General features: G+C 42.1%; 1 protein-coding gene across 9 annotated transcripts in view; it reads left to right on the top strand.

Annotated features, from left to right (window-relative positions):
- Positions 1–27,581, top strand: part of oxr1a (oxidation resistance 1a) — a 180,639-nt gene that overhangs the window by 147,617 nt on the left and 5,441 nt on the right. For 5 of the 9 annotated variants that reach the window (XM_085290775.1, XM_085290776.1, XM_085290779.1 and 2 more), the window contains 9 exons: positions 1,452–1,559; positions 3,162–3,275; positions 13,800–13,952; positions 15,911–16,095; positions 17,441–18,072; positions 20,202–20,367; positions 22,415–22,580; positions 25,529–25,609; positions 26,989–27,111. In XM_085290775.1, the coding sequence (XP_085146901.1) occupies positions 1,452–1,559; positions 3,162–3,275; positions 13,800–13,952; positions 15,911–16,095; positions 17,441–18,072; positions 20,202–20,367; positions 22,415–22,580; positions 25,529–25,609; positions 26,989–27,111 (1,728 nt within the window). The remainder of the gene's footprint in view (positions 1–1,451; positions 1,560–3,161; positions 3,276–13,799; positions 13,953–15,910; positions 16,096–17,440; positions 18,073–20,201; positions 20,368–22,414; positions 22,581–25,528; positions 25,610–26,988; positions 27,112–27,581) is intronic. The other 4 variants (XM_085290781.1, XM_085290780.1, XM_085290778.1 and 1 more) reach the window with 3 other exon arrangements.

Genomic DNA, 27,581 nt, shown 5'->3' with positions numbered 1-27,581 from the left:
ACCACTGACTGCATGTCTTTGGACTGTGGGAGGAAGCCGGAGTATCACCTTAAAAAAAAGATTTTTTAAAGGCTTGTCATTTTGTTTTGTACACCTGAGTTAAGAGGAAGCTAAAATGAAAGTTGTATGCAGAGGAGCTGCTTGTTAAGTTTGCCATCACCTTTAAATTTGGCAGATTTCTTGTAAAGTTTGCGTCAGGCTGACATTAACCACCCCGTCTCTCTCTCGAGTAGCAATTCCTGTGGCATGTAGCAGCACAGCAGTTTCACTACTATACTTATTTTAAAGCTTTAGGTATTAATTGTTTCTCTGATACAGATTTATGAATATATAAATCTATTAATAAATTATGCTATGTATCTTTGAAATTAAGCTAGCAGTTTTGAAGTCTTGTCGACTACTGACACAGTAATGCTGCAGTCACACTAAGGAAGACAGTGGTTAGAGACCGTGGCACTACCAACATTAATGCAACCATGTGCAATAAACTTCAAAAAGGTTGCTTTAAAGATGGGGGCCAGGTCTGCACCCACTCGCAGTCAGGGGTATCTTCAGAGTGATTTTGGTAACCAAACGCCAGTAAGACTGCTGTATTTGTGTGATAATGCAGCGATTAACTTTCTTACTTTGAGCTTAGTTGAGTAGTCTACATATTTTTTCCAGTATAGTGGACTAGGACAAACACAGTCTTGAGCCTGTTTATCATGTTAATAATGCTTTAGCTGTTTTATTTTTAATTCTTGGGAAAAAAAGGCAGCATTTTTTAAACAGTAGGTTACCACTATTAACCTTGTGGGGACATTTGAATGAGCAGATCTTAGATGATAAGCTGTGATTATAGTGTTTTCAGGAAGGGGTTTAGTGAACATTAGATTAGAAAACCTACCGTTGGCATCGAGTTTTCGAGTATCTATTAAGTTAAGTGATGGAGAAAATGGAAAAAAAAGATACAATAATTGTTTTTATTCATTGTTGTAGTCTTTGTCTGTGCTAACAAATAAAACTGCTTCTTGTTTTTAAATGAAGAAAACTTGCTACACGAGTGGTTCACAGGGTAACACAAGACTGCTGCTGACATTCGTGTCAGTTCACATTTCTGCTCGCAACACTACATCCCATGGGAATCTATTTCTGGTCAACAGCTGACAGCTTTAATCTGCATAGCATCCCAAAATCTAACATGCAAAACAGAAGCCACATTAAGCCCTTTAAAGAAATCATTTCACAGCTCTTCTCTTCAGATATTCTTTATCCGTCTGTCATCATGTATTGTGCTCCGTGTGTCAGTGTGTACGTATGGGAACGGGTGAATGAGATATGTATAAAAAGCAAGGAGTGCTGTATGAGAGCCCATTTATGCCTTCATGTCTGACGTGTGCAGCTGTAAAGAAATGCCCTGAGCCGGAGCAGCAGTGTGATTTTTCTGTCCTCTCTCTTGTTTTGTGGTCCAGGTGGAATCGCGGGACACGTTGAACAGCATTGCGCTCAAGTTTGACACCACACCCAACGAGCTGGTTCAGCTGAACAAGCTGTTCTCCAGAGCAGTGGTGCCTGGCCAGGTGTGACCCGCCGTGCACGCCTTCACTGATATATTCAGCTGCATCACTTCATCACTGTCCTACAGCAGCCTCACATCCATCCACAGCCACCCACTGACTGTCTGATCTCATAATGACTGTTTTTGACATTTCATAATGCATTCGCAGAGCTGTAAACATTTTCTGAATGTAGCTGGAAAAACTGGAGATTTTAGGGAGCATTACATGCTGCATGTGTTTAGCCCTCTACTTTCTCCCTCCCTGACTCACTAACCCCACATCCCTATTCTCTGTATCCCTCCTTAATTGCCTGCTAATTACAGCATCACTTGTCCCATTAGGATGTAGTTCATTGCAAAAGACCTATTTTGTTTCTATAAAGGAATAATGATACGTCTCCCAGTGACGCTGTAGTTCCGACAACATGACACAAACTACCCATCTTTAGCCTGCTAAACACGCTGCCAGTTTCCACGTCTTTGATGTTTCCTTCCACAGCAATAGAGCCAAATTTGAAATCTGTTTTTTTTTTTTTAAACGGGGAAAGTGACAAACATCCAAAATGATATTTTGTCTCTGTATTTCCTGGCTTGAAAATCAAATCCGGTCAAATGGAGATGAGCCACATACGCCAATCCCGCTGGCATCCCACCCTTTCTCTGTCTCTGTCTCTCTGCTCTCGGCAAACAATGCAGAGTTGATCTGCGTCCAAACAGTAGGGTGCTGACAGCACTTACTGAACCTTCGTCTCTACGTCTACTGCTGAGACAGACGCTATACCACAGCAAAAGCAGCTCCATGGTTTTTACCCTGAAGCTTTGTCTAGATTTCAGCTCAAAATCCCTCCCTTGTTGAGACCAAACATTGGAAGAACCTTATATAGACTTACGACTAAATAAAAACCTTAGTGCAAAATGTTTAACACAAAAAACTAACCGTTTTTATTGCAGTGCATAGTGCAGATGTCACTGCAGAGGTAGCACTTCAGCACTTCATTAGAAGAAAGTCTGCCTGCCGGGATTGATTTTTCCTAAAAAAAATAGTTTGCATGATGATAGAAATCTGCACCTAAATATGGAGCTAAAGCTAAGACACAATTAGCTTGCCTTAACATGATTGGCTGGCCTTAATCCAAAAGTTGCAAAATTTCCCTGTGAACACCTGCAAACGATACTATGTGTCCAACCTCACCAAGTAACCCCAGGTAGCATCTCATCACTAGTAGCTGCTTATTATTATTATCAGTCTCCTTTCTGTATTCTCTAATACGACATACACAAATTTAAAATAACTGGGCGGAATAGAATAAATACAATCTATCAGCATGGACTTCATTTACAATATGTATCTTTTAAACATGAAACCAAACACACATTACATCTGTCTCTGATTGCGAAACACTGACTTACCTTCATGACTGTCACTTTCCCTCCATGTGTTAATTGTGTTATTATCATGAAACTGTTCACTTGATTTCATGTTATTTGCCATGTCACATTTGTTGAGCTGTGTGAGAGATTCTCTACCTGTTGTCTGTGTGTGTGTGCGTGCATGTGTTTGTCTTTGGTGTGAGGTGCACAAATGTAGTGCTTGTGTAAATACAGACGTGGATTGTGTTTGCAGGTTCTGTACGTTCCTGACCCCGAGTACGTCTCCAGTGTCGGAAGCTCCCCTTCCCTCAGTCCCATCAGCCCCTTGTCTCCCACCTCCTCAGAAGCTGATTTAGAGAAGGTGACGGTATGTAGACCACACCTATGACGCACAATATCACATGCTAGGAACATTTTCCTGTACGGGTAACTAGTCTTGTCACGTGTCACTCTGATCGCCTCCCAAAGTGAAGCGTTCACTCTTTCTGTGCTGGCAAACACAGTGAAACAGTGTTAGCCTCTGTGCCTCTGCTGCGTATGTGTGGTATTTTATCATTCTAAGCACTGAAGTTGACATGTGTTACATATATTCGCATTAGCCTGTAATGCGAACTGGAAGGAAAGCCTAAAATTCTCTTATATTTGGCTCTTAAACGGTCCTCATTATCTCAAAAAGTATTTGTAGAGGGCTAGTAAGGGAATTATGTTGATGGGGTTTTTACAAAACTATTAACTGCAGGAGTTTTTTTCCCCCATTGTTCTGAAGTTTTTCAAAGGACGCGCTGACATCAAAGTTTGAGCGATGGAGCTTTTGAATTGAAGCCAAATTTTAAATCTAGCACCTGCACTTCCTGTGGTTACCACATATTGGGCTATATTGTAAAGGTCTTTTTTATTCTTACATCACACCAAATTTTATGTCAGAATTTTAATTAAAAGATGACCAGTTTGCTTTTGCAGCTTTTTCATTGTATCTGAGAGTAAGTACACTGGAAGCGCTAGTTTTAGACCATAAGGTTCCACGTGTGCCCAGTGAGGAATATCATCTGTTTATAAATAAAACATAATGGACCTCAGCTGTGCTGCATAATGATACAACAGTAAGCTTGGACATTTCTGCCCCCTTACAATCACAAGGCAAGTATAACAGAGGCAAACAAATTTCTGTGTTTTTTAATTAATATATGAATCTCACAGCTAGTTGGGGTTTTTTGGAGGTGACAGGAGAATGTTTTAGCTAAAGATAACATTAGGAGCACATTCATCTTTAAAATATTAATTCTACCAGCTACTGAAAAGGCTGAATCATTCATCCATCAACTGAGTCATTGATTTCTTCTATCACAGGTGCATAATTAGCCCTCACAACATGTTCCTGAAAGTATGTCAGCTGTAGTTTTATTACTAATGGGGAGTATGAGATGATTTGAGGGTTTTTTTAGCTGGTATGCGATCCTGCTGGAAGCAATTGTCAGGAGATGGGTACACTGTGGTCATAAAGAGATGGAGAAAGTCTGAGACAATACAGCAACTGCTAAATGATGCTTAGTCGGACCTAAGGGGCCCAGGGTGTGTCAAGAAAATATCCCAACCTCCCTTACCAGCTGGAGGGGTTGTTACAAGGTAGGAAGGCGTGTCTATGCTTTTGTTTTGTTTAAGCAAAGTTCTGGCCCTACCATTCAAATGACTCATCAGACCAGGAAACATTTTTCCAACTGTGTTTTAATCCATCATTTTGTTAGTTCTCTCAGCTCTTTTGTACAGCTTGGTTGTAACAAGTGGGTATTCCTGTTGCCTTCTTATCACCTCGAAGTAGTCTGGCCATTATCTACTTGATCAACAAGACATTTTCACCAAGTGCGCTAGTCTAGATCAGCAGTCTCTGAAATACTCTGAAATACCAACACCCACATCACGTTCAGAGTCATTTGAATCACATTTCTTACTCATTCTGATGCTCAGTTTGAACCTCAGCAGGTCGTCTTGACCATGTCTGCATGCCTAAATGCATTGAGTTGGTGCCATGTGATTGGCTGATTAGTATCAAAGTGTGTGTGTATATTCAGATTTCTTTCAAGAACATCAGAATGGTGCGTGTGTGCTGTACGAATATGGTTCTATTTCTATTCATGTTTGACCTCGTGCAGCTTGTGGTCTTTTTTTTAAGCATGAGGCAGAAATGTGAAATGGGCCAAGCATTTACGCAGGAAAGTGTATGTATGAAAGAGGCTATTAGAAAAATGGTCTCTGAGCTGGTAATTAGTATCCAAGCTGACAGCACTTTTGGTTTGCTTCTCTACTGTAATTGCATCGCACGGGGATCAAGATACATGACATTAATGTGGCTAACTAAGCTAGTTACTAGAGCAAAAGATATCTCTGCAATACCCCTTTAATTCCAGCAGTAGGGATTATTTCTAACATAAAACCATATCTGCATGCTATCGTCTCTCTTGCTTCTTCCTTCTTGCTTCTCGTCTTCACTAGCTGAGCATAAAGCATGTAGAAAAGCTGGAGGTGGGTTTGCGTCTGATGTGACTTCAGGTCTGGTCCAGTCAGCCGTACACATGCCGGCCTCGCAGCTCTCAAGGCCAGCAGTGTGAGCCATCTCCCTCGGGTACTGTGTCTGCAGCATCTGAATGAGCCAATCGTTAAGCACCACTGAACGCTCAGCGGTCCCTTAAGAAATATTACTGTTTGCCGGTCTCCATGGAAACGTCGGTCTTGTTTTGCCGTTTTTGTAAGAGCGTGGATACTGCAGGTCTCTGTCACCAACGCGTTCACTGGCACTCCACTTGAGTTTTGATGCCCTCCCACCACAAACGCTCTCCCTTTGGTCTGCTCTTTCCTCCTGTTGTCCGTTAATTTCTCCATAGTTGCCAAAAGAACACCACCACCCTCCAACCAACCATTTACCACTTATCTTTGTAGGTCATTGCCAGTGAGAACGGGAGCATATTCTGCGGCTCTCGATGGGGGAAGGATCAGAGACATGGGCTGTGACTGCAGAGAAATTAAGCCTTTAAAAGTGATGGCGTGATATTTAGAGTAACTAATGAACGGAGCAGCTCGCTCTCTCCCAGACAAGTGCTAGGCAGCAATTACTCCAGGCAGAGGAAGTGTGCTTGGAAGGCAGAAGGGAGGAAACGTTACCTCACTCAAAGTGTCAACTCAGTGCGTGTGTTTGTCTGTCTGTGAGCAAAAGTACGTGTTTGTATCTGTCAGCTCTGTATCTGCCTGTCTGGATCCTCCAATGCCTTCCACTTCCTGCGTGTGTGTGTGTACTACTGTGTGTCTGTGGGTGGGTTAGTTGGTAGTTATATAGAAGGATGTGGCATCCAGGTGCCGTTTGGAAGGAAGGACCTTAATAACCCCCCACCCCTCCCTCCGCTTCTAAATCCCCAGCATCTTTTAATTACGAGCCTATTTTGGTGCTCGGCACGCTTGTCTCAATGAGGATATTATCTAAATGAATGGTTGTGGGAGGTTTATAGTAATGGCAGTGCGAGCAGCAAATAGCTGGTATAACCCTGATGAAGATGAGTGCCCTGCAGAGAAACTACTTTCCGATTTTTCTCTTTGAGATCATGATATGAAAAGGAGTCAGATATGGCACGAGATGTTTAAAAAGCCAATTAGATGTTCAAAATAGCCTCAAAATATTAAGGCCCTGTTAAAGTTCTTTGCCTGCAGAGTGTTATGCATTCATATTGAAGTTATGTATATTTTGGGAATGCTGAGTTTACATAAGCCCTCAAAATCACACGCAGCGATAAGCCAGAACATGTAGATGTTGGGAAAAGATCTACATGTATGTAGATCTTTTCCCAACATCTACATGTTCTGGCTTAATAAGCTGTTGGTGCTTAACGTGATATCAAACTAGCTTCTGCGTGCTAAGTCTCAAACTCTATGAAGCTTTTGAGCTTCACCGGTGCTGTCTGACATCGTGGCTGTGACGTTATCATCTTTAAGGTTGTTAAAATTGCTAGGTGGAACCCCAACACGTTATTAGTTTAAGTTAGCTGGTGGTGTGCTGTTTAATGATGGTGCTCGTCTATGCTTTAAATTCCCCCACAGAGGGTGAGATAAAAGTACAGTACTCGGATATCTAGACTGCTTAGTGTTCCTAGTTTTGTCCTGTCTGATACTGAAGCGAATACTCTTCATTTTCCATTATAGGAAAGCAGAGGAGAAAAGAGTGGCTATTTATAGCAGGTGTCACATCAAAAGTCTATAGAGTATCTACAGCGAAATGTGAATCAGTCATACGCTTTAATGGACTTGTTTAACAACAGCGCCCATGCTTCAGTGAGCGAGCTAAAAGTTTTTACCATGCAGTTAGATTGTTTAGTGTTTCTCTGACGGAGCTAAAGGCCAGATCAGTCAGCACTGAAGAGTCTTCATGCTCTTGGTTTGCCTGCTGGCCTGCTGGTACTGGCAACAGAAAGTAACACATCTTGCAGGCATGGATCGTTGGCTGGCTGTCTGACTGGGTGTGTTCGTGTGCATGCATGTGTATGCAAGCTTGCATGTGTGCACGGTTAGCTGGCTGACTATGTGACTGGCAGGCTTACTGTCGATGGATTATTTGGCAGCCAACGGTTCATTGGCATAGTTGCTCTCTGGTCATCTGTGTGGGCAGGCGTGCTTTCTTTATCCTTTCCAGACCTTCCTCGTGCTCATACTGACACACGCACACACTTATTCACCCTGGTGGTGGAGCTACTACTGTGACCTTCTCTGTGTCTTCCTCTTTTGGCAACAGTTTTACCTCCCGCCTTCCTTCCTTCCTCTCTTGTACTTTGACGTGATCTAAAATTAGTCTTTCAATCTCTGAAAACCCAGCACCGTCTACACCTGCTGTATTTTAGCACCAATCTTAAGATTAACTTTAAAAAAAGGATCTTATGCTGGTAGATTCATTATATCAGCTCAGCAAGGACTGTAGTACTAGATAGTACAAACAACAGTACACATTGTACTTGAGGATTTCTGGTTTCAGGCAACTATTGTGTGCTCTCTCTTGCAGAACCCACCCATGCCCACACGGTGGAGCTGTGGAATGATTTTCTTTTGCTTGCACCATGTGTCACTGTCAAGGTCATAGCCGTGTGGCACCTGCAGGCTTCCTTCCTCTGCATGTGGATGAGTGTTCATCAATACAGCCTCTGTCTTTGTTGTCTCACAGTGGCCTGTGTTGAGACCATTTCTATGACAGCCACAGCCTCTTGTTGTTGTTTTTTCTATTTGTGGGCGAAAAGAGAAATACTGGTTTGAGACTAAAAGGATATTGATTTGTGAACCCACCACACCTGTCATCTAACACAGCTACATTCATCTCCTGTCCCCAGCATCGCTGTCACCTTCCTGCAGAGGAGATTTACCACCCTCCGTCCACCTCCCTGAAACCCTCAGATGAGCTCTTGGTAGCAACATCAGGCCTTCTTTAGCAACACTTTCTCCTTTTCTTTCCTGTATATTCAGTTCAACACTCCTCCCTGTTTTGCCTTTCCGCTGCCCTCAGATGTTACTCACAGTCTAAGAATCTGGTCACTTCAGGACACCAGCACACCAAATACAGTCAAATAAAGTCTGTTTGTCTTCTTAATAGGCTTCCTCGCTGAGGTTGTCTGAGTTCTCCCTTTTTCTCCCTTGCTGTCTGTTGCCTTGCCGTACTGTTCTGGTAAAAAGCCGACGGTTAATATGGGCTGCAATAAGGAGGCAGGTGAGGTTAGTATCCCCTCACCTGCTAAAAAATATTGGATGCCTTAGAGGCCAGTGAAAAATATATCCTGGTCATATATTAGAGAATAGAAAGCAGAAAAGCAATATTGACTACAGTTATGTGAGGTAAAAGTGTACTGATCTGTCAGCTGCACTTCTTAGCAAGTTCAATCAGCTTCTACCTCAGTGTTTATTTGAAATGAGTAACCTGAAAATGCAACTTGAACTTGCCTAAAAGAAAAAAGTGATGGATCGTTTTAAAATATATATCCACATATTAAACTGTAACATCTGAACATTTACTAGGAACAGAATAGTAATCTGTTTAAATGAAATGATACCCATATTTAGCCTGAAGTAGTGCTTGAAAGTGCTTGAAACAGCCATATATCTGGAAACAGTTGAAATAGTTAGCTATAAATATGAGGCAAATTGTTTAAAAGCTAAATTTAATTGATAAACTGATGAAATTGTTTGCTAATTTTCTCAGCACAACATTTCATTTATGTTGAGATCTGAATTTTGACTGGACGATTTCAACACCTTAGTACTTTCAGTGTCTCTGTTTCCTGGTGTGCTTGGTATCCTGCTGCATGATCTAATTTTTGCCAATCGTTATTTGTCAGACAGATGGCCCCATATTTGACTCTAAAATTTGGTATACAGAGAAGTTAATGGTCATTTCACTGACTGCAAGGTTCCCAGGTCCTGTGGATGCAAAACGCCCAAGTCTTCACCCCTCCTGGTGTGAGGTGTTTGTACTGATATGCTGTGTTTGGTTTATGCCAAATGTTGTGCTGTGCATTTGGACCAAGCACCAACAAAGCATCAACTTTGTCCTAAAATCTTGTGGATTGTTCAGATCTAACTTTGTAAGTTGTGCTGCCATGTTCTTTTTTTAAAGAAAAGAAACGTTCTCGCAACCCTTCGTTACTTATTCAGTCATTTTCTAATTGTACTGTCATGAGTTTTAACATTTAACGCTAAGTGAGGCTTGTAGAGTCTCACGTGTAGCTCTCATGTAGCTCCCTGCACGGTCTGACAATGAGGTGAATTTCACTGGGAACACTCCTGCAAAGATTGGCAGCTGTCTTGAATTTTTTTCCACTTGTGAAAATCTTTTTTTCTGTAGAATGATGAACTTTAAATTTCCTTGGAAATGGGCATTGCTCTCTTGCTCTCTTTCCTCCTTGGTATTGTGTTAACACATACCTAAATGCTCCTGACCAGCAAACTGCTAAAACATCTGCTTTTATAGAGGTGCATGCACTTCCTGATGATCAGTTAAGTAGATTTAATAAGCAGCCCCCAGGTGGTATCCTCTTATTTCCTGTGTGTGTATTTATTTTTTAATACACTGTTTTTCCCCAATAACTGCAAATAATATTATATGACTAGTTATCGGGTTGAATTTCACTGTAAATACAGTATCTGTGGTGGTTACAATTATGTCATGAACGAGTGCATTTTACAAATTAAGAGGTGCTATCACAAGTTTTGTTTATAAGGAAGCAGACAGCTGGAGGTGGGGTGTTGGAGCGAGAAGGCGGAACATGCAGCCAGTAGCAGCATGCTGCAGGAAGGAATGAGCAGTGCAGGTAGTCGTGGAGGAACCACAGGGAAGAAAGGAGAAGTTGGCAGTTTGGTTAGATGTGATCAAACATGATTGGATGCTTGGATCACATGATCGTTTCCCAATGTTTAATCACTGTACAGACTTGTAGGAAAGGAGAGAAAAAAAGTCCTGCTTACTTTTAAGGACACATCCTCACACCAGCAACAGCAAGCAACTATTTACTGTTTTATTGCATTTATGATATTTATATGTATTTGCTTGCTTGTTGTTCACCTCAAATGAGTAAACATTTCTCAAATTAGCACAAAAGCTTAATTATCTGTCCTCATATTGCCTGGTGAGCAACTGGTCTCAGCTGTTGGACAGCGAGCATGCCTTCTCATTCCTCAGTCTCATGTGGACTGTGTGGGATGTGCGATGGGTGTTAATTTTGTTACCGACACATAACACCCCTTTTTGAGACATGCCAGAGTTAATGACGGGCTATGCGAGACTGTTTGTTTTACGCATTTCTGTGCAGGAGGACATGTTTTGACATCTGCATCTGCTCATTTTAGCCCAGGTGTGCACCACATGTACGCTCAGGTGTGTTCTAGTTGGTCTATTTTAGTGGAAATGCCTCCTACTCTTTTCATATTTAACCTTGAAACAGGAAGGCCAGATTGAATGAGTCACTAGGAAGTGACTTGCCTGGAAAGTGGAGCGATGAAGTGCAGTTGTGTAGGTGTAGGTGTGTTGAGTTGAAGTGGATGACAAGCTGGTTAAATTCCCACACGTTTCCTTCATTTCAACAGCTGCGCTTCAGATCTTAAATTCCACAACAGAAGCTCCCGCAGATCGGAGAATCCGATTTATTTGCTGTTTTGATGTCGTTTTTTCATTTTCAGCTCCGACCTCTACTGTTTATGTCTCTTTTAAAATTTTTCAGTCCCTCTCATCCTCTCCTCTTTCAGAGATGCTTGTTTTGGCTGTAACAGATTGGCCGGCCCCCTCAGCCGTCCCCTGGCTGCCAGTGTCTGGGCTGCTTGTGTTGGTGTGGGTCAGTAGCTGCAGGCTGTTTGTCGACTGCACTGGGAGACGGAGAGGTGTGGGGGTGGATGTCAGGAGGACAGCAGACAGTTGTTCCAGGCCCGGGTTCTCTCTTCTTCTAAGCTCTTCACTTCGCTGCTACTGTAGCTCTTCATCGCTCTTCACTTCGCCACCGGCTCTAAACGCCCTCCCCTCGTGGTCAAAATCCGCCCTTGATGATAACGCCCACACACTCCTCTTACGTCCAGCTCTTCTTTTTTTGTTCGTCCTCACTCCAATCGCGCCCCTCATTGCCTTCAGCATTCTTTACCTCCTCGCCTTTTTATTTCTCCACAGCAGCTACTGTGTCCACTGCTTCTGCTGCTGTTTTCTGCCCAGCTCAGACAGTCCTTCCTGCAGACAATGATATGGGGTTAATCAGACTAACAGTTGTCCCTGTGGACTCACGCCGGTTACTCTCTCCCCATGGCTCGGTCATTGCATGGCAACAGGCAGCTGGTAGACTCACCAATCCCACCTCACCTCGTGTTTCCGGCCGAACACACACGCCATCTGTGGTGGTTTGCATTAACCATGGTGTAAATAAAGAACACTAATAAAATTGCCTTAGAATGTATATGTCGTTGTACTACATAAAGGACCAATGTAGCTGAGACATAACTGAAATTCCTTCTTGGTTGCGTGCCATCTGGCAGGCTCCAGAATAATGTGCGGTTATGAGGAAAATATATTTATTTAATTACGTCTGCAAATGCTTCATTAATGTATTGCTCCGCATGTCTGCTGGTTAGCATTAAAGCCCTGTCTTTACCTTTATACATTTTATCCCTTTTTATTACAGTTGGGGCTGGATGCAGGAGGCGGGTATATGTTGAAATACATGCTTGGTGTCTTGTTTTTCTGAGACTTGGTAACTTCAGTTTACTTTCCACTCCACAGACAACCACTTTCTACTTCTCGTAGACTCTTTTACACATGAACTGCCTCGGCTTAATTGCACGAGTAAAGAAGCTGCTGTGGAGAAGGTGATGGGTATTGGAGTCATTTATGGATTACTAAACAAGACTACTGTGCACAGCCTGCACACAGCCCTGGACTAAACTTCTGTATTGGCTGACATTTAGCTTTTTACATTTTACTTTAATGAAATGAATGAATGAATCAAAGGATGCTGAGATACATAGAATCACTCTGAATGGATACAAAACTACTTATGAGAGATAAAGATGTGCAAAAGTACTACACACAGGAATGAGAAAGATGACAGAGCGCTCAAAGATCACTGCAAACAGGCACAAAGAGACAGCCTAGAAATGCTAAATTGTCAAGAAGCTCAAAACACAGCTGCTCCTTTCTAGTAAAGGTGAAAGGCCTACTGTCTGATAATCACTTCATGACTGTACAATATTAAGAGCTGAATGCTGATTTGATTTCATGTGAAGGGTATTTTTAAGTTTTTGCCATCTATTTATAAATAAAATAAGAGCCTCTCTTTGCTCTCTTTAAAACTGCGCCCCACTGTACAAAAGTAACCATCACTCTTAACTCAAGGGCATGTTAGTCTTTAATAAAAATTACACTAACTAAACATCAGGTTGTGTGTAATTAAAGCTCTAGTCTCGTATTGATGTTTTTTAAATAATTACCCCGTGTGATGTGAAGGCACACAGGAGGTGCTTTCATTTGACTCATCGCTGGGTTTCTTTTAACCTGATTGTCCCGCTGTGCAGAAAATATCCGTTTATATATAGATAATACATTTAGGGACTCAAACACATTAGTTTGATGAAACGAAGCACAGATTAGTTACACCATGTATTTCCAAGTGAAGCGAGCTATGCTTGTTCTTCATTTATGGTCTCCTTGGTTGAAACCTATTTAGAGATTTGGACAACATGATTACAGTCCTGATGAAAGAGACCGTATTCATGTATACCAGTCCAAGCTTTATATAAAAGATTGGCGAAGCCACCATGATGTCAACTACAAATATCTGGATTTTTAAGCCTCAGCGTTGTCATTTTGGCCATCACCAGGTTTTGGTTTTGGTTTTTTTTTAGGCTGGAATCAAAGGTGACCGTATATGGACAAGAGAGTGGAGTGTTAATTTATCGACTAACTTGTGCCACACAGGGGCATGCATGTCTGCTATGTAGTGCTTAGTAACTCATAAAAACCACCAATTTCATAGTCTGTACCACACAGCAGATCATTTCACTAATAGTCTTCAAAAGGCAGCAAAGAGTCAAGAGGTCCAGTTAAGCAGATTAGCTGAGGTGAAGGCTAGCAGACAGCAGTCAGCTACAGCACCTTGTATTGGCACATCTACCAACTGAAGAGGCCACACCCCTATTTTTAAGTCTTAGCACATTTTAAACAGATACAACTCTGCTTATAAAGTGGAAAACAATCAATAGAGGACAACACCTTTTTTTGCTAATCTGGTCCCAGGTCTTTGCGCTAAGCCCGAAGAGTTCTGCTTTAAGGTCACATTATAATCAGAGAAGCAGTCTAACGCATGATATTTCCCCTCTGTGCCACCACCCATCTTTCCTTTAGGACTCTGATGGCCCTCCCAAACCAGAAGCCATTCACCCTCCAGTGTTTTCAGCCCTGCGCCAGTCCAGAGTGGTGTCATCCACGTCCGAGGAGGAAGAAGCCCTCACAGAGAAGTTCCTCAAGATCAGCTGCAAGTACATCACTGATGGCAAGGTGAGCTATGAATATAAAGAGCAGTGCATCCATTTAAAAGTGTTCACAACTTCACAATTGCTGACAGCAAAAGTATAAGTAGGAAGCGAGAGGTCTGAAGTGGGTGTGCTGGCGAGAAGTTAAATTTGCAAGCTGCCAGATGCAGGAGGTCAGTACTTCAGAAAGAAAATAGCAGAAGATGTCAAAAGTATCAGACGAGTTTAAAGAAAATGATGTTCAGTGAAGTTGTTGTTAATCACCACCATTGTATAGTTACTCAGTGCAAGGGTCAAGTGCTTTTTTTAAGAGTTCAAGCCAACAATTGAGAATTATACAAGAACTAAGCAAAGAAAATATCAAATCCTTCCCTTGAACATACCAGAATCAAATAAATGTGCAATTCTGTCTGTGAGTCATTGTGTCCATTTTAATATTCTTTTGCTCTTCTAGTTGCTTTTGCTGTGCCCTTCTTAACAACCTCAGCAACATCAGAGTCATTACACCAAAATGTGTTTGCATTTACTTACATTTTCCCTGGTTGTTTCCATTATGATTATTATTATTATTGTTATTATTTCCAACATAAAAAAACAGATGAATTGTAATAAAAGCACATAAAAAAGTATAGAAAATACTGATGATGTGGGCACATGTGTGGGCAGATATGAATAACCCTGTGGAGCAGCACATTAGGCCAAGTGTCTCTCCTGCTCACTGTAGTTTAATTCAGCTGATAATGGCTAATGTTGCTCAGAAGGTCTATAAGCAGGGAGTTTGCGGCTCCTTGAAGGGCTGTAAACTGTGTTCTCTAAATTCAAGCTCTTAAAAGGTCTCCAGTACGGTTAAATAGTGTGTTTATGTCTTCTTTGTCTTCTGGGGCCGGGATTACGAAGCAAGTTCCACATACCCAGAATATCTTTTCATTATCTGTGCTCACTTACCCCTAACATCAGCAATCAGGCTAAGCAGCCACATGCAAGGTTGTTATCAAGAGAGAAAACTGCAACATTAGAAAAATATAAAGAGGTTAAACACACAACACGGGCTAAATGCTTAAGAGACATTTGAGTGGAAAAGTGCAAGCCACTATTTAAGGCTATTTAAAGCTAGGAAGAAAAGCTGACAACACTGAAGATCTGACTATGATTACAACTGACTATTCTGTCAATTATTGTGTTTTATACTGTGTAAGACAGCCTTTCGGTATTCACCTGCATCTCTGGTGGTTTTAAAATGTGTAAAAGAAAAAGTGCATTCAACATGATCAAGGTTTAGCTGTTCTCTTTTAGGTTTATATCACTGTATGAAGGCTTATAGGGCAAAAACGCTTTAACATTGCATCAGGGAAAAGCATAAAACTTGTTGACAGTCTCTAGAAACTATAGAGGGGTCTTCCAGGTCAGGTGATGATTGGTCAGCAGGTGGTACCTTTGTAAAATGTGATTGGGTATGCAGGTATGCAGCACCGTGGCTCATCTAGAAGTAACGTTACTAAAGCCCAAATCCTGCCTCACATTCCAGGCCCCTGCTCTAAATGTGATGGAGGCAAATTTAATTAGTGTTTGCAGTTCTTCTGACTAAATTGAGCTGTGATATTAGTGTGAATAAAAACAACTGAACAGCAGGGAAGAAAAATTTCACCTTTAAGAACACCCACACCCCCTGGTCAGTAGTATGAAATACACACAGCCTGTCACACACACACAGATCCATTGTATCGAACTGCAGCTGATTCACTCCCAGGTACCAAATGAAAGCACTGAAGTGGTCAGCGCTGGCAGTCAATAATTCTACTTGATTTAGGACATTTGTGGTCTAAAATGGATTCGGCCTCTGGTTGTTTGTATTGCAGAGTGCTTTTTGATTATCTTTCATGCTGGATAACATGCTAAGTGCTTCCTTTGATGTATAAAAAAAGGGTGTGATGGATCTCCTCACCCACCCCTCTTTTTTCCCTTTATTTTCTGTGTTGCTTTCAGGGCGCAGTTAGTGGGGTGTTGCTGGTGACGCCCAACAACATTATGTTCGACCCTCACCGCATGGACCCCCTGGTACAGGCCCACGGGTGCGAGGAGTACGGCATCATGTGTCCCCTGGAGGAGGTGCAGTCTGCTGCCATCTGCAAGGAGATCACTGACCCCAAGATCAGAGAGACCGTCCCTGAGTAAGAGAAAACACAGACGTACAGTATGCGCAGGCTGTGCTGTACTAGAAGCTGACTTGTGGACTACAGATGTCATTATTTAAAGCATATGCAGCCATAAATGCCTCTAACTCTGATTTCCTCCTACATAAATCCCTGTTCATTTACTCTGAGTTAATATCTTCCACGCGTCCGTCTCTTACTTTCACCCTGACAGAAATGCAGCAGCCTCGCTGTAATCAATGTTTTTTCCTCTGCTGCACCCATAGTCAGATTGCATCAGCAGCCAACCGACAATTCCTTTCCCCTACACGCCAAAATAAAAAGGAAACGGCAATTACAGCGGGGTTAATGAAGTGTGCCTTTGCCCTCCTACATTGTGATTGCTCACCTCTCAGTGCAGGGAGGAAGCAGCCACTTCAAACGATTCACTTGTGTTTCCTCCCACAGATTAATCTGTTTTGGGTTTTTTCTTTACTTTGGTTGTTTAGTGTTGCTGAAGTTAAGTGATAAATATTTTGCAGCGTTATGAGCCCTGATGAGCTATTCTCCCACCCTGAACACCACGCTTCCTCTGGTGGTAGCAGGGTCTGGGCAAAGCTGTATTTAGTTGGTTGATTGTTGCCCGTGGAGCAGTTATAATGCTGGCAAATGGCTGGTTTTTCTGCCAGACCCAGCTGTTTCTCAGCTGTGGCCTGTCGCCTCTGTCTCCTCTCCCTCTGCCCCTCTCTACTACACAGCTGAGCAACAAGTGCCTGCAGGATGGGTTTCTGCACACTGTGCTGGTTACGCTGCACACAAGTGTTTCTTGTTTGCGCTTGACCTCTCCAAAAAGGAGACACAGAACTTTTTTTTTATTTGTACCAATTTATTTATTCAGGATATGGCTAATGATTAACCAAGGGTCTCTTTGGGAATTTTCATGACACAAATATGGTGAACAAAATCAGTTTAATGATGGGAGATCGCATCATAATTTACTATCCAGTTGAGTTCAATCTCATTCATTAGTACATTACAACCTATAGCAACAAGAGCAGTTATAGGAAACCTGTTGCTGAATTTACTAATATGGTGTGTGAATATTAGATTTCAGTGAGATTTTATTTGGGAAACACATCAAATTGTAGATTCACTTTAAGTAATCGTTGATCAAGAAGTGGCTAAAGGACACAAACTTTAGAAACACTGACCAAAAAGACGCAGCAGAAGTTGACATTCCTTAGCCTGGGTCTCCAAAACACTTGAAATGCCACCCGTATTTCAAACGTAATGGCCCCAGTCTGTCAAACAGGATTTGTGTAAAGATTTGATCCCTCTGTGGATTGCATGCTGAACTTTGTGATGTTCTGCTTAATGTTTCTAGTGACCTGGAGCCCCTGCCTGCAGAGAGACATCCGTCACAGCAGAAGGAACCAGACCCACGCAGCACAGAGGGCTCGTTCTCCGAAGACGTCTTCACCGAGACAGAGCTGTCCCCCATTCGGGAGGAGGAGCAGGCATCCAGTGAGGATCTGCGCTTAGACAAATCGTCTGGCGCTTCCACAGAGTCTGTGCAAACCATCACCCAGGTGGAGGCTGCCAGCTCCCAGACCGCAGGCAGTGCCCGTGGCTCGGCCAGCCAGCCGGAAGAACCTACTGTGTCGAAAGCAGAGAACAATCCATCAGAAACTGCCACAGAGAACGATAACCAGTCCCCAATGGGATCCAAGCAACACAGCGTAGAGAAGCCACCAAGCACACCCACTACCACCAATAACACCACCACCAGCAGCACCACTAGCCAGGCCCAGGGTCCCAGCAGCAGCAACTCTCGCCCAGGGTCCCAAAGCTCAGCCACCACTGGTGCCACAGAAACCACCTCTGTCTCAGCCAGTCCACAGGTGGATGCCAACCAGGGTGCAGATGCCTCCCAAACAGACACTATGCAACAAGGCAAGGAGGAGAAGGAGGATGCAGAGCAGACGCAAAGGGACGGTGTGCAGAACTCTGCAGAGGGTAAACACACATGCTGACAAACGAATCATTTCTACCTGAGGCTGCAGCTGCAAGACATTTCAGACCATGAATCTGGCCTCATGTTGTCTTTTAGCTGCACCTCTGCATCCACGTTTTTTTAACACTATCAAAGTGAGTTTGTCTGCTCAATACCTGCCTCTGAATCGCTTCTCTCGTGTTAGTTCCTGATAACCTTTCCGTTTCTGCTCTGCCTCACTGCTAGTAATTGGAATATAAAGACGAAGGGAAATGGCATCGTCTCTGCTGGTATCAGCTTGGTGGAGCTTTCCAGGCTTTATGGGGCTTTATTCAGCTCTTTGATCTCTGGCTTTGGTGGTCCGGGCCACTCCTCCTTGGCGATAAGCTAAAGCCTATCAAACGGCACAATGCCACAAACACACCTGCCCCCTCAAAGGGGAAACACAGTGACGATTAAACCCCAACATCAAAACACCTTCTGAGATGGCATTCACAGAGGCGTTATTCATTTTCACCTCCTTCTCTAGTTTTTCTTTCACATTCATTTAGACAAACTCCACAAGGAGGAATCAATATGATTGTGTTCAGTGGCATGATAAAAGCATAATACAATAGGTTACTAATGTTCTGACAATGTCAAACATCAAAAATACCTTTTGGTAACTTATAAAAAGCATCTGTCAAAAAGAAAAGAAAAAAAAAGCTTTAATGATACTTGCAATTTTATACATTTTCTTAAGTTTAGGTTTTCATATTTTGTAAGTAGCTAGTGCCATAACTGAGCTAAAATTCCAGGGCCATTGTTCCCTACATTCAAGTCTCCCCACACCAAACAAAATATCTCTTTCTGTGGCCACAAATGCCAGAGAAATAATAAAGTGCAACACAAAACAGCCTTGAAGAAGTGAAATACGTAACATTCCTACCCACTTAGTTTTTCCAATGCTGCATGACCTTCCAGGCAGCCGCTGCTTTCCATTTGTTTCATTATGGTATCCTCGCCTTCAAAAGCAAACAAAATGTTGCTTTTATTTAACGTTATTGTCTAGAGTGCGGGCAGCTCAACAGGAGCCACTGTATTTTTTTGAGACAGCTTGCAAATGTAGTGCTCGACTTTCTGTAACTTTTTATAAAGGAAGCTGAGGGTTCACTGTGATGGATTACCTTGCTGCAGCAATATGTCAGTCGGGAAATACATTAAGCGCTCAAGAGATCCTCGGAAAAAATCATCTGTGATTTGGAAAATGGATTGTAAAATGTAGACAATTATCAGTTGAAAAACTGCAGCAGCAGTCTCGTTATCCGACAGTGGCCTCGAGTCTGTCTCTATCACTGACTCACATGTGTCCACATAACCCACTCTGGCTGAACACGTACTTGTGATTCCGAGCAGATTTCTCTCCCCGAGAGGAAGGCGGACGAGACAGTGGGAGAAAGATTTACCATTTTCTCCCTGGCAATTATTGTCGCACACAGAGCTGAGCTGCAGAAGCAGTTCTAATTCCCGGGCATCTCAGCAGGGCTGCCCTTTTATTCTGTGTGCATTAGCACAGCCCACACAAGTGACAGCAGCGGCTACCAAAACAAGCAGATTCAAATCAAATTAATGCATTTGAAAAATGTATCTTTATTTTCTGTCATCATTTCCCAGTTACATACTGTCCGATCGGGAGCACGTACCATATGACTGCCGTGGTGATATTACACTGGCCCTTTTCATTGGGCTAGCAGGGCTGTGGCCTCATAATAGGCCAATGATAATGCACCATGAGCAGAAGCCCAGTGTCACTATCAATTATAGTGTGCCACTCTATTTATTTCTGTCATCTGCTATGTTTCTGCCACAAAATCACTAATGCCAGCTGAAGTAACCAGTAAATAAAAGACAGAAAACTAGGTCACATAAATAAGGCCATTAATAAAAAGAGTGTGCGACTTTGTTAGGCAGCTGTATTTTGTTGTAAGATGTCATTGGATACAGAATATTTAACTAAGCCTAACTGACCTGACTCTAACTCTTGCTAACACATTTCTTTTCAGCTTGATCCATTTAAAACTCAAGTAAAGAATGAGAGCTAGGGTAGAATAAACAGTCATTTAGCCACGCTAAGATATGTATGCTATGACCATGTGATCAATCCCTTGTCCAGGTACAGGGTCGGCTGAGAGGCGGAAGCATCGTTCTCACAAGTTCTTGTGTCTGCGAGTGGGGAAGCCTATGAAGAAGACATTTGTTTCCAACGCCAGCGCCTCCATGCAGCAGTACGCCCAGCTGGGAAAGAAGCATGAGTACTGGTTTGCTGTGCCGCAGGAAAGGTCAGTATCTCTGCTACACCTCCTGCTACTGCTTAGCACAGTGTGTTTCAGTGCAAGTTTATGAGGTTTATAGTAATCAAAATAACAGGTTTTAAAACCGTACAGCTAATACTGAAGTATCTGAGATAGAAACAATGTAAAGTGAGCCTTTATGATCCTTTTATATCCCTAACAAACAACAATAGCTCAGCCACCTAACCTCCACTGCCTTTAATATTTGAAACCAATCAAACATGCTTTCAGTGTCAGATCCAACTCCCACTGTGGCTTGTGCCCGTTTCCCTTTGCCGCCTGTGCTAGACAGCAAGGTGATTTATTATTTATTCACTCTGCAGGGAAACGCAGGGGCACACACGCGACTGATTGTCTTATTTCTTTCTAAAAGCCCATGATTTGTGTTCTCAGAATACCCATGAATGTGTTCATGAACTTTTCCTGACCCGAAATCTGTAATGTTTCACGTCAGCTGAAAATAGCCTCGGCTTGTTGATGAGTTTTTCCAAGATCAGTGTGGATGTACAGTTCCTGCCAAGTCAGCAGTAGTCATAATTACATTAGAGCGGTTCACACTGAAAGGCGACATATCACAAGAAACTGTGTGCTTCCAGTCCAATTCCTTGTAATTGGTTTATTTGGCGTGTTAATCCCAATTGAACTAATAGTTTCATTTAATAAGTCAATTTTCTTTAAAATGTAAAAAAAAGGGTCATTTTTTTGACAGACTGGACTGCAGAGTCGCTGGTTTGTGGATACTTTAGGACTCCTTTTAAAAGTAAGGAGACAAAAATGCTGCACAGAGCTACTTCTGCTCTTAGTATTTTTCTATAGTTTTACTGCAGCATCGTGGCACTCATCCAGGCTGCTAATCACATTTGAGTCAGATAAACAGGCCTGTCTCTTTTATTTAGTCATGGTACCATAATCATGGCCTCATCATGCAATGTGTTGAGTGTCTTGAGTGCAGAAACTTCCCTGCCATCATTGTTCGTTCTGAACTTGTAAAATCTTGCCCGTTAAAGCCCTGTTTTGTTTTGTTTTTTTAATGCTTAGCTACACTATTCCCCACCTGATAGCAACAAGTTTGCTGTGATGCTCGTTACTTTCATGATTAATCGCCCAGGGATATGGCAGATTCAAAGCTGGTATTAAAATACATGCCACTTACTAATTTTTGAAACCAGGCTAAGGTGTTGCTGTGTTCTTCAATAACAACAATAGCTGCCAACTGTGCTTTTCATTATACACTGCTAGTCTCTTTGTAGTTTGACCCAGATGTGCTGCGACCTGGATGATGTGTCTTTAAGTGTTTTTGCATAGCTGTTGGTAGAAAAGGAGGGTACTGAATGAACCATACACAACTATAGCACTGAATAGAGCCCAACAGCGTGTCTCTGTTACAGCTCTTTCTCTATACCAACCCGAGCAGTGCACAACAAAGGCTGTGTCCTGTTTTTGTTTGCAACTTCTTCATGTGTTATTTGATATTTTCAGTTGTTTGCATGGTTGACATCGAGCTCTTCTGTCTCCAACATGAGAGGGGAGGGGGCACAATGGTTGCCACATTGTTGAGAGACTGACCACTGATGTCTCTACTTAAAGCTGCTCTGTCTATGTAGAGTGGACGAGTGTCACTGCATGTAAAGTGAAAGATGAAAAACTTTGCAACTTCTGCAGGTTCTCTTATCTTTTTGATTTGTTTTGCTTTCCTTTATTTTGGCACGTGTAACTTTAGTCTTTTGGTTCAATCATATGGCTTACATTGATCTCTTAAAAAAGCACCCCACCCACTCCGATAAATCTGCTCCATACTACCTGCCCTACATGGTAGAATGGCAAAGACACCAACTAACCGGATTCTTAGCAGCTAAGAATCCAGTCGTCTTCTCCAAGAGATGGTGGCCACTTAAAAAAAAAAAAAAAAAAAAAGGACGTCAGATAAGTTCTAGTGTAGCACGGTTCCCATAATATGAAAGTAAGTAGCTGTTAGCAAACACATTTGCCATATAGGATAATAATATGTGAATGTTGTGTTGACTGTCTCTTGCAGGTCAGACCACCTGTATGTATTCTTCATGCAGTGGAGCCCAGACATGTACGGTGAGGGGGTCGGAGGGATGGGACAGGAGCCTGGCTTTAGGGTTGTCAAGAAGAATGAGGTGAAGGAAACAAATGAGCATGAGCCCATCACCGATCTCAACGTCAAGGAGTGGGAGGTAAGGTCAACACAGCTAAAACAGTTTCTTCACTTTACTAAAAGTGCACATGTTGTGTTGTCATGAGCCAAGCGGACATGGATTAAGTGAGTTCTCCACTGTGCTTTAATCCATATCCTGTGAAGCAAACGATCGTATGTGTTAAAATTGCTCTTTATTGTTATATATGTTAAATTAAATGTTAAATAACATTAATTTGCTTTCATTATGCAATGCATAGTGTAAACGTAATGTGTGCTACCATTTGAGATGTGTACTTGTTGAGCCTCAGTTTTGTATTCTGCTTCTATATTTTGCACCTCTGGGTACCACTGCACATTTCTTGGTTTAACTGTAAATTTTTTTGTGTCTGTTTTCTATCACGTGTAAATTCTTCAAGACGTGTGAACACTTGCTTTGCTTGGAATTGCGCTTCTCTGAACTTCCAACCAAAGTGTTTTGCATGTTTGTGTAATTGTTGATTCTTCTCCGTCGCTGTATTGTAGCTTCACCACATGTTGTGTGACTGTCACTCCTGTTTGTCAGCCTTTCACAATGTCTTTTGCTGAATGGCAAAAACACCATTATGAGTTGCTCGTGCTGTTTGAGTTGTTAAAAGTCCCCCCCAATCAAAAAAAAAAGTGGCACAGATGTTAGTCCTTCCTTCTTTGCAAAACTTGCTATTCATAGTGTCTTTAGTCTAGATTTACAGAAGTGATAGTAGAAAGTGCAGAGGAGAGGGCTGTTAGCCTCTGCAGAGTGAATGAGATTTGGTCAAATGAGACTTCAGACAGCCCTGTGGATAATGAAAGGATGAATTCATTGTGTGAAGAATTTGATACATGGGGGTACATTTAACTTTGAATGTAAATAAATGATGTAGGAAACAAAGTGGACTGATTTGTTTCTCCCTGGGCTTCTGGCAAACAGAGGCTACACGATCCATTACAGAATCAGTAAATAGGAACCTGAGCAATGTCTTTTTCACAGCGCGATGTTATGGATATTCAACTAGTAGTTTTGTGTTTGTTTTTAATCCAAGACTGACAAAACAGACTTTTAAAGCAGCTTTACATTTAATTGTATTTGTTTTAGTTAAATATATATTTTTTAACTTTATAATATATGTAATACACTTTAATGTTTTCTTTTTGTTATCACTCAGAAATCTTTAAAATATACAAGTGTATACCTCCTGAAATATTGCTGTACTGTATCTTTAAATTTTGTCAGTTAGGGGATGGCATCATCGTTTTTTATCCAATAGGAAACCGGGTCTCCTCCCAACCCGTGTTGTTATTGGATGTTAGCAGTGTCACACAACTCACACGGAGTAGAGACCCCTTTGGGGGGGAAAAGTGTTTCTATTTTAGTCAAGCGGGCTGTCAGGCTCAATACCAACTCGGGGCTACACTGGGAAAACTTAAGGGATCACTAATATGACTTTCCAGCTTTAACCTCGCCCAGTTCGACAGGAAATGTTTTCTAGGAGGGTGAAGGAGCAAGAGAAACAGCTGACCCCTAAGTACACCTGTGTATGTCGCTTACTTCATGTTTTCTGTCTACACCATTGTATATCCCTGCTTTCTGTTATTGTTGTTATTATTATTAGCATGCCGCTAAGTCGCTAGCAAGGCTAACTAGCCTGCTAGCCCTTTAGCTTGACCCGGTGCAGTTTAGTGACTGGTGTTTAACAAAGTGGCTACTATGTGACCACTGTTTGGCAGTCAGGACAGAGCTCATATCCGTTGTCTGTCTCTTTTGGCCAGCGAGGATGTGCGCTGCTCTGTACGGGGTGCGAAAGTTTCCAGACCCAGGTGACATATGGAGGATCCAGCTCTGTAGTCATACCCCTGTTTATTTAAAGTTACGCTATTTGACTTTTTCCCTCAGTTTCATAAACCGTACTTCTGCCTTTCATTTAGCCACTTGTTTTATCACACTGGTAAAATTCAATCACTGACCTGTCTTTTTTTTTTTTTTAATTATTGTTACCTCTGACATTGATCGCTCCAGGTCATCATTTCAGTCACGTCTGAGTCTGCCGCAGCCCCTCCAAGCTAACGTGCTACTAGCTTGCCCGTTTTCAGGTTCAGTCTTACCAAAGTGCCCTTAGCTGCAGGTGAAGGTTAGCAGAGATGCATTTTTTATGAGGGCTGTCTTTTACCACTCCTGCTGCATTATTGAGACTTGTATAAAGGTAGCCTCTTACTAAAAAGTTATTTACACTTGTAGCAACGAGGTGACTAGAAGATTATCTAAGCTGTGTGAAAAATTAATGAAAAGAGGCTCTCACGGTGTTCATGATTGTAAGAGAGATCTCTGAGAGTGTTTAGATGACTGTTTGTTTGTGATCTCACACACGAGTCTCTTCCCTCTGCTGAGACATAGTGGATTATTGGAGGCTGCAGCTGTCTGTTGGGTGGAACTTTGTTGGAATGAAGCCATGCTTAGTAGGTCACTGTGTTGTGTTGGTCTGTCTGAGTTGTAGTTTGGTGGATTGTGATTTCCAGCAAACCGTGTTGCAGCAGTCAGACCACAGCTGTTTCTGTTGTTATCACTGTATGTTCACACATCCAAAATCTAGTGTAACTTCTAAGGAGCCCTCTCACTCCTGCTCTGTCTCAGTCTCTCTCTTGCTTGTGCTTTCCTTTCCAGTGTAGCGATGTTTGGTTCAAGTTAATACTTAATATAACCAAATCAATCTAGTAGGAAAGTTTTATTGATTACGTTACACAAACATGCAAAACGACTGAGTGCTCTGAAAGACTCCAACCCCTTCTCTTTTACCCAAAGTAAACATTTTGTTAAGTTTGTTTATTCAAAGCTCAAACACAAACCTTCTTGGAACAGAGGAGTGTACATTGAGCGCACACTGACTTCCAAAACTCAACTTTTTTTCTCCCCATGGTCAGCATTAGAAGTGGCAGAGTTTTATGTTCCACCTGTTCCTGTTTTTGTACTACCAGGTAGTGTCTTTGACGGAGTACCACCGTCGGATCGATGCGCTAAACAGCGAAGATCTGCGCTCGCTCTGCAAACGACTCCAGGTGCCCTGACCAAACCCCGTCTGCCCCCTCTTTCTTCACTCTGCCCAAATCTGCTGCACCAACACGGTCTATTTTAGACTCCCCACTGAAGCTTTACTTGCTGCTGCTGCTGCTATTCCTGTTCCTGATGCCCCTGTTGCTTTAAATAAACATAAATGTAGTACTTTCAGCTCACATATTCTCTTCAAAGCTTGTTAGACGCCAAACATTGGCAATAACTTGTTGAGCAGTCGACTGAAAATAGTTTTTATCATTCCATTACAGACAGGTTGTTCGTAGCGATGAGGTTTTCACGTCACAGCAGCCTTATCTTCATGCGTCAGGCTTCTTTTTAGACTCGGTGAACATTTTTAGTCTTCATTCCACTAGATCAGTCTGGTAGATCAGTGTCGCTAGCTCTATATGGATATGTAGATTGTATACAGGAAACACACAGATGGGGTTTTATTGTAGAACTTTTTTCGAAAATACAAATTGCCTGTACTACTCAAATGAGCTGAATGTAAAGAGCGCAGCCTGCCTTAGGACTAATCGAGAGACATTGAAGGACTGCAGAACAAAGAGATGGCGAATTGGAAAGAGGGTTGAAGTAAGACTCCCCTGACAGGATGAATGATGTTCTCTGAGGACAATGCAGGCAGGCCTCATTTGAATGGGGACCGAAACATGATAGCATCCCAGTCATCAGTGGCGAAGTGCTCCACAATCAGCCTCTGTTATTGAGAAAGATAAATAACCCAAACAGTCGGCTGGTCAGAGAAAATGTCAAACATAGGAGTGCAAATTATTCATTGGGTCGATTTCCTATTCACTTAGCATTCTCTTCTCCCAGACAGTGTCTCTGCAATGCTTCTCCCACTTGTGCCAAACTGATCCTAGTCATCTGGCATCAGAGAGTGGCAGGAAGATATTCAGCTGTCATCATCACATTGTTGGATTATCAGTGTGTTGCTAGCAAACACTGCATTTGTAATTTTGGCAGGACAACGGCTACAATGAAAAGCCCCCAAATGGAGGAAAAATGTACATTTTGTTAGTGAGATTGAGTTGTAGTTAAAAAGCTATTTTTCCCCATCTTTCCTCTATCGCCCAGCCTGTTTAGCTGAACTTGTTATGCTTTGTGGAGTTGGTTATCTAGTTCTACGTTGTTGTCTTTTTTTAATACTTTCCTGTCCAATTTTTTTGTAGCCTCAGCAGATCACAGATGTCTGTTGGAAGTTAGTAGACAGCCTGACTAGTAAAGCCGGTCATGTCATTGCCCTTTTACGAAAAGTAGCAACTGGAAGACCGTAGCTATTTTGAACGCATCCAGTATCAGAGCTCTTTGGAAGTGCAGCTCGTCTTGTCAGTGCATCTCTAACAAGTATTTGTGCTTGTAGATTACCACCAAGGAAGAGGTGAACTCTAAACATGGCACGGTCAAAACTGAGCTGGAGCCCGACACGTTCAAACCCAACCTCAGAGAACCCAGCGAACTCCTGGAGGCCGACCAGATAGAGAAAGTAAGTGCTGCTGCAGAAAATCTCATCTCATGCAACTTGACGGTATTCTAAACTTAATATTTTTCCAACAACAATCCAAAACTAAGAGCACATGCCTGTTCCTCTTTTGTTATCCGGGTAGCCTGTTCCTTTGTTATAATGAACATTGATGCTGTCTTTTATTCCATGTTAGTGTTACCTGTGCAATTGTTACTGTAAATACACAGGCGTGTCAACTGATGAAAATAGTCCCACTGTCTAGTGTATGTTGAAAGTGAATATAATAGATTCCCTGTTTTCATTATAACCCAGTAGGCTTGGCAGTAAGCTTTTTAGTTTTTGTTTTTACAGATACAAAATGGAAACCACAGAATATTTAGAAATTTCTTATGATTTGATAATGATTAGCATTAAATGTTTTTGTTTTTGTTTGTTTTTTTTCTTCATCTTAGTCTTTAAATCTCTGTGAGACGCCTGTGTGTTGTGTCAGG

Source organism: Mchenga conophoros, linkage group LG11 (assembly GCF_057382185.1).
Source record: "Mchenga conophoros isolate Kocher_MC1m ecotype Shallow Benthic linkage group LG11, M_conophoros_male_GT1.1, whole genome shotgun sequence".
In the NCBI taxonomy this organism is placed as follows: Eukaryota; Metazoa; Chordata; class Actinopteri; order Cichliformes; family Cichlidae; genus Mchenga; species Mchenga conophoros.
The sequence above is the reverse complement of the archived record's forward strand: the minus strand, read 5'-3'. Positions and strand labels throughout refer to the sequence as shown.